The 9,239-nt window shown below is 38.4% G+C and overlaps 1 protein-coding gene across 1 annotated transcript; it reads right to left on the bottom strand.

Moving 5' to 3' along the window:
• Positions 1 to 20: 20 nt before the first annotated feature.
• CUNH1orf146 (chromosome unknown C1orf146 homolog) lies at positions 21 to 7,008 on the bottom strand. The gene is made up of 5 exons (XM_041421698.1): positions 6,940 to 7,008; positions 4,882 to 4,975; positions 3,770 to 3,938; positions 622 to 700; positions 21 to 154 (listed from the first exon to the last, which is right to left on the bottom strand). The coding sequence occupies exons 1-5, from the start codon at positions 7,006 to 7,008 to the stop codon at positions 35 to 37; spliced, it is 531 nt and encodes a 176-aa protein (XP_041277632.1). The 3' UTR covers positions 21 to 34.
• Positions 7,009 to 9,239: the final 2,231 nt, after the last annotated feature.

Raw genomic sequence — 9,239 nt, 5'->3', positions numbered from 1 at the left:
CATTTTATTTATTAATAAAAAACCAAATAGTAAGTTAATTATGGTGCGATTGGTACTCCTGAAGCATCTTCCAAACTGGACTTTTTTCTATTATTTGGGCTTTTGTCATTTCTATTTTGCAACGAGTATCATCTGCTTGTGGCTTGGAAGTTGCCTTAGAGAAAAGAAAAATAACATGAGTAGAACACAGTGGCTTTTAGGTGATAGAATATTCAACATTTTATTTTTCCAACAGTAGAAATGCAAAATTATTTAACAATGAAATTTGAATTGTGTGTTCTCAAGTAGGTGTTCAGGAATGCTGTACACAGAGGTGATAGTATCTCAACAGGAGTTAACAGTAAGTGAAGACATCCTAACTTAACAATGGTAAATAGGAGCCAAACAAGCTCTTAGATGTTTAATTTCTTTTCTTAGATTCTATTAAGAGCTATTAAGTTAGCTTTAACAGTAGTTTAAAGACTCAGCTAATGCATCAGAGCACCAGTCCTACCTTAGTGTATTAATGGATTGTGGTCAGTATAACCTAAAAAGTTCCATTAAGGAAGACCAAGTATTTTATAGTTCTTGGCTTTTCCAAGTAATACACTAATATTTTTAAGCGTATGCAACTGGACTTACCTTAGCCATAGTTAGCATTAATTTAACAGTTTCAGCAGGATTATGAACTGGTATTACACGTAAATTGCTGCCCAGGAATCTGCACAACAAAATAAGTAAGGTTACTTTTAGAATATTATTTAATTTGTTATGCCATAAAACTCAAACAGCATTCCCACATGAAGTAAACATCTTTCAGTGTGCAGTTTTACTTACAGGGAAGGCTGCTTTTATTCTGAAAGGCAAGTGCAGCATTCATGCTGTTTGTAAAGCCATCTGTCCCATTTCTGTACCACTTATTTAGGTGGGATTTGGAAGGGCTCATTTCTTTATCAAGGTCTCTTCAGCAATCAATCAGCACTTCTTAAGCATGTGTACATTCAGAGAGAGCTAAACCCTCTTCTGTGAGATATTGCTGAAGGCTCTTGTCAGTGGCAGTAAAATATATTTGGGTTGTTTTGCTGTTTTTATGGCTGTGGAAGAGCACAGCCAAGTATCTAAAAACACTGCTAAAAATACTTCAGAATTTGAACTAAATCTTTGTGATGATGTACTATAAATAAAACAACCTGTATTCCAGACACGATTAAGATAATGGGATAATGCCACTACTTTCATATAAAGACTTGTTCACTCAATACTTTAACCTAAAATTATTTCTCTCTATAAATAGTGTTATTAATATGCATTCATTCTTGAGAAGAGGATCTGAAGATTTAAAATAGTAGCATGAGTTGTTATTCAGTGAGAATTATGGAGGAGAGACATCAAAGCTTAGGCAAGCACGGAGCCTCTCCCTAAGAATTGCACCTTAAGTGTGGTTAACAATGATGTTACCTTTGCTGCTGTTTTCTGTTGTAGAGCTAAAACAGGAGAGGGACTTCACAACAAAGAATGAGGAATTTGAAATAACCAAAATGAATTTAAATAATGCAGATGAAGTGCCCAGCTGCTCAGTTGCATAGTCCCCTGTGACCTCCCCTTGTGCCTGCCACCTGTTCTTCCCTGCAATCTGTCTGATGACTTGGAGTCATTCACATTAAGACCTCCTGCTGGTAAGGTATCTCATCTGAACTTGTCTGCCCTTGCTTCTAATTAGCAAGAATAAATGTTACAGGCACTGTCCTTCTCTAAGCATAGGCACTCGGGTCCCTGGTGAGTTTTGCTAAAATGTGATGTAGAAACAAGGGTTGGATTTGCATTTTGTGATTAGGGAAATCAATTGATGCAATTTTACTCATACTGGAAAGGGCTAAACAAAGCATGAATGCACAAAGTGCAGCACAGAAACAATGACATGTACTTACCTAGATCCATGAAAATCTGTTTCTATAAATAGTTTTGCTTCCAATAACAGCAGGTCTAAATTTAGTGTTCTGTAGACAGAATACTGGTAATTTGAACACGTCTGGCCTTTCCTCCAAGGTATTTAAAAATCACCATACAGATGTACTAAGGGTTTTTGTGGAATGCTCATTTAAGCTGTGATGATAAACACTACTTCTCTCCCACTTCCCCCATGCTATACACAGCTCTACATCAAGTGTTCATGTTGTTAAGAAGAATCCTGTAATTTTCTTGTTAATAATAAAAAATAATCCTTCCCCAACTGCAGCAAAACCATAGATAAGCAAAAAGAAGCAGTAATAGAAGACAACCTGACAATACTAAGGGGCTTTGTTTTTTAACAAATCCAACAGGTGGCTTGTAGTTTCAAAGAACATGGCACAAGTTTCAATCCCTCCAGGAGAAGCTCAGTCAGTGATTTACAAACAGTAGCAGAACTTCAAGCTGCCAGGTAATAAAAAAAGCACATGCATTTAAATGTATGTATGTAATTGTCCTTTGTCAACATCAATTTGATATTGCTTGCAATGAAAAAAAAAAATTAATCAAATTACTGACTTGCCAAATGGAATACAGTTCCAAAATACCACATTTTAGTCATCAGCATGTGCACAAAACCCACTGTTCATAACCACAAAGTAGATTGAGATTTAGCATTGCCATCACCTGAATAACATGGTCTTGCTGAATGGTGGCTGAACTTTTAAAACCTCTCATGAAAATTTATAACATTTTCACAAACGCGTAATAGATTTCTTACATTTCATCTCATACACTCTTTATTCATCAGCATTTGGCAGTATGCCCAGGATTTAATGGAACTGGTGCTAGTTACTTAAGGAGGTAAAGATCAAAGACTTCATTAGAATAGTCACTTCTTTGAGGCCAAGAGTGACAATCAACTGCAGTTAGGGCCACTGTACCTACAAGAAAATAGTTCTGACTACAAACATGGAGCACAGTCTGATCACTGTTGTCAGCTGGTATGTACTAAAATATGCAGGTTTTCAGACTCCATTAGAAGTTAGAGATAAAAGTTTTAAACAAGCCAGTTTTAATATAGTTTTATACTTTTGGTGTAAAATAACATTGATTATTTAATTGTTCTAGCACAGTGTAACAGACACTGTTCCAAGTAAACATTTGAAAAGCTGGTGAAAAATCTGCACTTTACAATACAAAATAAGCCTTTTCTCATGACATAAACTTGCCTGCTCTATTTTGAAAATTACCATGAAAATATGGTTATAGAGCTAAGAAAATTGTCTAATTTTCCAATTAGGAAAAAAAAAAAAGTTATACTACATAGCCCTAAAGTGATTGAAAGGAATCTTATTTGATATGTTTTGAGTAACATCCTCTTTTGTTACCTGTGATATGTCAGATTGATTCACTTGGTATTTTTTATTTGCTATTAATAAACAAATGCTTTAAATTTTTTACAGTCCATCAGTAAAATAAAATTTGTGTATTCCTGAAATAATTCACAAAGGGTAAGGTTGGAAAGAACCATAGTGTGTCAACTCCAATCTCCCTGCTCAAGCAGGGTTATCCCAGAGCCACACTGCACAGGATTGCATCCAGATGGTTCTGGAATAGCTCCAGTGAGGCAGACTCCACACCCTCTGGGCAATCTGCTGCAGTGCTCAGTCACCCTCACAGTGAAGAAGTTCTTCCTCGTGTTCAGGTGAAATTTCCTGTGCATCAGTTTCTGTCCATTGTCTCTTGTCCTAGTTATTCCTAAAATAATATTTCCAAATCCAAGACTGCTATTTCATTTCTTCTTAGCAATATAAACTTCAATTTGATGTTGAAATCATACCTTCTCTGAATGCTGAACATGATACGCCATTCTTCTGGTCCATGAAGAGCAGCTGACAAAACCAAAAAGCTGTTCCGATGGATGTTTATGAACTTCTGAATTCTTTTGGAAAACTCTTCTTCCCCTGTCCTGAGCAAGTCTTGAGTGTCTGCCAGTATAAATGCAATGCCTATTGAGGAAATTGCTGTAAGTGTACAGGTCATGGCAGTAACGGGATGAAGTTCTCACCACAAACTGGAAAGCATAATTCTTGAAGCAACCATTGGTTTGAAACACAATGGAACAGAACATGAATGAATTTCCACATCTCTGACAGGGAGATTTGGCCAGTGATGCCTAGCAGTTTTAAGATAAAATTAAAAATGTCTCAGGTTATTTTTCTACCTCAACATCAAAAAACCACCAGCTATTCCGTCTACTCCAAGTAGACACATCTGAATGCCTTTGAGAGCACATGCTTCAGGAACAAGCAACTGCTATAATGGAATGAATTTGGGGCAAATGCAAAGGCTGACTGAAAAGCTCAGCAAGTCCTCTTTCTAAATGAAAGAAACAGTTGTAAAATCTTAAAAGTTAGCTAAACTGTCTGCCATGAAAAATTAACTTGTATAGCTGTCAATTTAAGTTGTTCTGAAAGGGAAAGTTAAGGCTGAGGGTTTGGAGGATTAACACCTGAGCATACAAAAATCTATGTCAACTTGTGCTAGTCCTTAGAGTTCAGGAAATTTGAAGTATCTCATCTACGTGTCTAGAATATCTTCTGCTCTAAAAAGGAAAAGCAGCTGTTTCATGTTTACAATTTCAGTGACTTCCTAATCAAATCCACTCAAATAATCATTTTCTCGCCTCCTCTGCCACTACTTGCTGTGCAAATTCAACTTGGAAGTTGAAAGCCCAAGGTGCTGGTTCACACTTACATTTACAGCCATTCCCAACATTATCTGTTTCACACTCTGATTTACATACAATCATAGCACAACTCCTTCCACTACTGCACGACATCCCAACAAGGTAGATTTCATTCAATTTAGTGTAGCCCACAACTAAATGGCTGCCCTGACTCTGTAGTTTGGATTTTATGATTTAAAAGCATGAACTTTAAAGTAGTGTACCAGAAAGAGGAAAAATCACAGATCCAGTTTCCACTGATTCTGAATATCGAACTCGGTGTTGTTGCCTCTGCAGAACTGTAGAAATTTCATGATCCTAAATAAATTTTAAAAGGTTATTTTGAAAAGTTTTCAGCCAACAAGTTAGAAATATTCTTAAAGCATCAGCAGGACCACTATAGATAGACCTTTGGCACTGTTGTTCAAAAAGTATTTCTTATTCCACTTAAAAAACGTACTAAAATGTTAAACATGATCAGTTTTGAAGTATTTGATTGGAAGTTACAAACTGAATAACAATTATGTGTGTGTATGTTCAGTTTGTCTTAGGAAACTCTTGCACAGTGCATAAAGAAGGTCAAACATTTTCCAGTCTGTTTTGGTAAGGTGTGCTAAAAGAGGATTTGCAGTAGTGAGGATCATACAGTAGCGTGTTTCTATGACTCTGGTTAATTAGGCTGCATTCTTTTCACAGATGTCAGCATCTCAGCTGGAAAATCCTTCAGAAATTTTGTATGGGACATGATTTTCTTTAAAGCTTTTTGACAGAAAGCAATCCACACAGGAAAAGTAGAACGTTGCACCATGCAGCATAATCATCTACAGAATGGAATGTGTTTGGATGTATTTTTCAGCCTGCAAAAAGCATTTCTGCAGTATGTTCCACAGAAGCTGCAGGAATGCACATATATTAAAGGTTAAATCACTGAGACTTTTTAGCTAATAACATGTTCTTTAACCTACTAATTCAAAACACAGCCAGCCTGCTTACATAGGGAAGTGCCATGATTTAGTGGAAGAGTACAACAGAAAATCGAGATTGCAAGTGAACCTTGAAGGAGACATTAACCAGAAATGTCACGCTTTCAATTGGTCTGGAAAGGGTACACTCAGTGGCAAGTGCTTGTAAGGTTTAGCTACATTTTGCAAAAAAAAATCTCAGCTTCAAAGCTACTGCTGAATTATTGTACAAATATAAATAACATCTATATGAAAATGATAGCTCATAACCAAAACTGATGCAGAAAAGCTGTAGGCCCACAATATGTGGTAACTGGGAGTAACTGTAATTGTATGGTGATACTCTGTGTATTGTGGCTGTCTCAACTATGATATATGCTGTGACAAAAAGCCATCTTGGATTTGTATTCATTACCTTCATTGCTTTGCTTATGAGGACACCTTACTAAGAGCAGTAGTTTTGAGTAGAGCTGGGGGTAAGAGTGAGTTATGCTGGTATAGCTGATGAAATCACTGCCATCCATTTCCTCCCACTGTGTTATGGCACAAACATGCACAGTTTACAGGCTGTAAACTCCAAAATGAGCAGGTAAGTAAGTATAGGCTTTAAAGTGAGGTGATTCAGGAATTACTTCAGCACAGTTCACTCATTTACACAGCAGAGATGGGGTGATAACCTTGTCAGCCAAGCCAGCATAAGACATCCTTGCTTGTGAATCAAAGCTCTCTTGCCTCTAAATTCTCGCCAGCTGGCATGAAATTGGCCTCAGCTGCAGAAGCTAATTACCAGCTCCTTGACATACCCTTTCACTTTACTTGGGAACAGAGTCGAGGCTCCTGATGTTAACAGATAAAATATATATAGTAATATCTGTAAGACTCAGTATTTTAAACTGAATTATGTACTTACAGAGTAATTGTCTACCCCCATGTTGATACTGCATAGGAAAAATTAAAGTATTTAGGGAGAAATTCAGAAAAAATTCAGCAACATTTCTGATGGAATTATTTATAAAGCAAACTGAAAGAGGCATCAGTGCAGTGCAAAAACGATGAGTCAGGAGAATATCCTAAAGCAGTGTAACTCAGAATAGCAGGTGACAAGAATACTAAACAGATATGGAAGTAGCTAGGAAAAAATACAGTTGCACACAAAAATAACCAGTTTTCTGATAGAACCAGCTTCAGCCTAATATCAGGTTTATCCTGAAAAAACGGTATTTGTTGACATAGAATTTCCTCTATTCGGTATATGGAAGTATTTTATTCTTTCAGCCTCCCCAGAGAGTCAGCTGCTGGCCTTGAGAAGGGCTATCCTACCTGCAGAGCTGTGCTCATAATGACCGTCGTTATCCACCTTGTCTGCTCCTGCCCGCAGCTTTCTGCCATCTTTCAGCGGTTTAATAGCTCCGCATTGAGGTGTCACTTCTGAAAAGTTTGGGAAAAGAGACAAGTATTTCCCGCCACTTAACGAGGTGAGCTGTTTGAAGCACAGGGACACATTAAAGAGCTCATTAAAAACCAGCGGAGCGCAGGCAGGAGCGAGAGGAGGCCGGGAGGTTCCCCTCAGCCTTTGTGCCAGCTGCTCCCCACGCCGGCCTCAGCCCTTTCCCGCCCGAACCTGCCCTGGGGCAGCGCTGGAGCCCGGGGGCCGCAAAGCGGGAGCGGGGCCCGGCCTCACCCTCAGGCCTGCGGCTCAGCCCTCAGGAGCAGCCGCGCGGCGCCGGGGCCCGCGGCTCGACGGAAGGTTCGTGGTGGGCGCCGAGTTCTGGTTGTGGGTAAGAACAGGCCGAGTTATTTTCTATAGAAGTTATATAAACATAGAAGTTTCACAGGACAAAAATGCGAAAGCAAGAGACAGCACCACTTTCACTGAAAAAGAAATAGTGTGCTGAAGCTTCTTTTTTAATCATGTAAGAGGAAATAACACTTCCACATGGTCAAGAAGAGCTTTTTCTTTTTATTCACTTTTTAGGGCATTTTAAAATAACAACAAGAAACTAACTTCATTTATGTGTTTTTAAAAATGTAATTACAAAGAAATACAAATGCTGGATTTAGGCTCCTGATGGGTACCTTTTTTCCCTCATAGTCACTTACTGTGCATGAAGTTGGACACCCCCGAACTCAGAATATCACTTGAGAAGCATCAAAGTACAATGATGGGTAAGTGTGGGACAATGAGAAAAACCCCAAATCTTAACAGAAAATGCTTCCTATCAGTATTTTGACTCCAGTTGTTATATATTTACTTATGTAAATTATGTGGCTTAATTACAGTTGGCAAATATTTATACTGGAAACTATTTCTGCTTGTCATGTGCACTTGACAGTAGCTGGTTTTTGAAATAAAAATAGGGCCCGTTCTGAGCAGAATGGACCTGGACCCTACACTGTGTCCTGTGTGAGAGCTGCCCTGGCCTCATGCTTGTCTGGTACAAGTCTGAGCCCCTGGGACTCTGCCCAAGGGACAGTTCTGGTAGAAGTTTGTTCTGCAAGACCATTTGAGTATTTAATGACTTGGCTTTCTCTTTTTTTTGAGCCTGAATGTCAGATCACTCATTAAGTAGAGCTCAGACTCAAAGAAAATAGATTTTTCTGAATTGTGTGTGTTCTTCAGAGCATTCTCCTCCACAACAGTTTCCTTTCCCAAAAGGGACTTCTGAGGAGAGCTATTTTCCTACTTACTGTTATCTCTGCTGTGACAGTTTCTGACATTTGGCTAGTCCTAGCTTTTAATCTCAGAAGCCTTTCTTTCCCACATACCTACATGGTGCATTTCACATGCAGGTGAAGTTGCAGAAGAGAGAAAGAACAGGGCTGGTCTGGCAGCATATCAAATATTTCCTGGAAGCAGAGTACAGAACCCCACTTAGGCAAGAATAGAAACATCTTGGGACTAGAACTCCCCTATGATGAAGATAATGGCATAAGCATTTGAATGAATAACTAATTTATGACAAGGCAAAATCTATCATCAAATTAGTGTTTCTCTGTGCTCTTCTGGCCCATATCCTGTATGTTCTACATCAGCACCATTGTTTGATATTGTGGGACTGTTACATAGGTATCTTCCTCTCTGTGTTTTTATATGAAAACTGATTGTTGATTGTCAGACACGTATCAACTGTCCTGTTCTCTGATGACACAATCATAGAAAAAGCAGTATTTTCCTTTAAAGGACAAAAAGGAGTGAAGGTTCACTAAACAGATGGAAAAGGAAAGTAACCTTTTTTTTGCCATTTACAGAGCACAAATAAAATGTCAGCAGTCCACAAGTTGAATGAAGTACAGTGACTCAGCATTTAACTTACACATAGGATTTATTATTTTCTGTCATACAGAAATCAACTAAGAGCCTTGAGGATGTGGCATGGGGAAGAAGGGTTGTGGGACTATGCAACCATACAGATATTCTTGAAACAGAACACTACGTTGACAAGAAATAATTTCAAAATAGGATTACTCAGGCCCAAGCTCGTTACCTAGGTGTGGAAAGCAAGCAGGTGGGAAACATGCAAGCATTCAGTTTGAGAGCTTAACATCCTCCCCTCCACAGGATTGAGTGGTCAAAATATTCTAGGACCATAAAGCCATGGACTACAGGTAGTGACTCAAAC

This window comes from Onychostruthus taczanowskii, unplaced genomic scaffold (assembly GCF_017590055.1).
Source record: "Onychostruthus taczanowskii isolate IOZ18803 unplaced genomic scaffold, ASM1759005v1 scaffold7, whole genome shotgun sequence".
Classification (NCBI taxonomy): domain Eukaryota; kingdom Metazoa; phylum Chordata; class Aves; order Passeriformes; family Passeridae; genus Onychostruthus; species Onychostruthus taczanowskii.
This window is presented reverse-complemented; position numbering and strand designations above follow the sequence as displayed.

Bases quoted from the DNA above. Each gene is read 5' to 3' on its own strand.
- CUNH1orf146 (XM_041421698.1), bottom strand. From the start codon at position 7,008: ATGGCAGAAAGCTGCGGGCAGGAGCAGACAAGGTGGATAACGACGGTC. The intron at 3,939-4,881 runs GTACACTACTTT...TTTCCTCAATAG, and splicing joins TGTGATTTTTCCTCTTTCTG to GCATTGCATTTATACTGGCA. The intron at 701-3,769 runs GTATGATTTCAA...TTTGTTGTGCAG, and splicing joins ATGTTCAGCATTCAGAGAAG to ATTCCTGGGCAGCAATTTAC.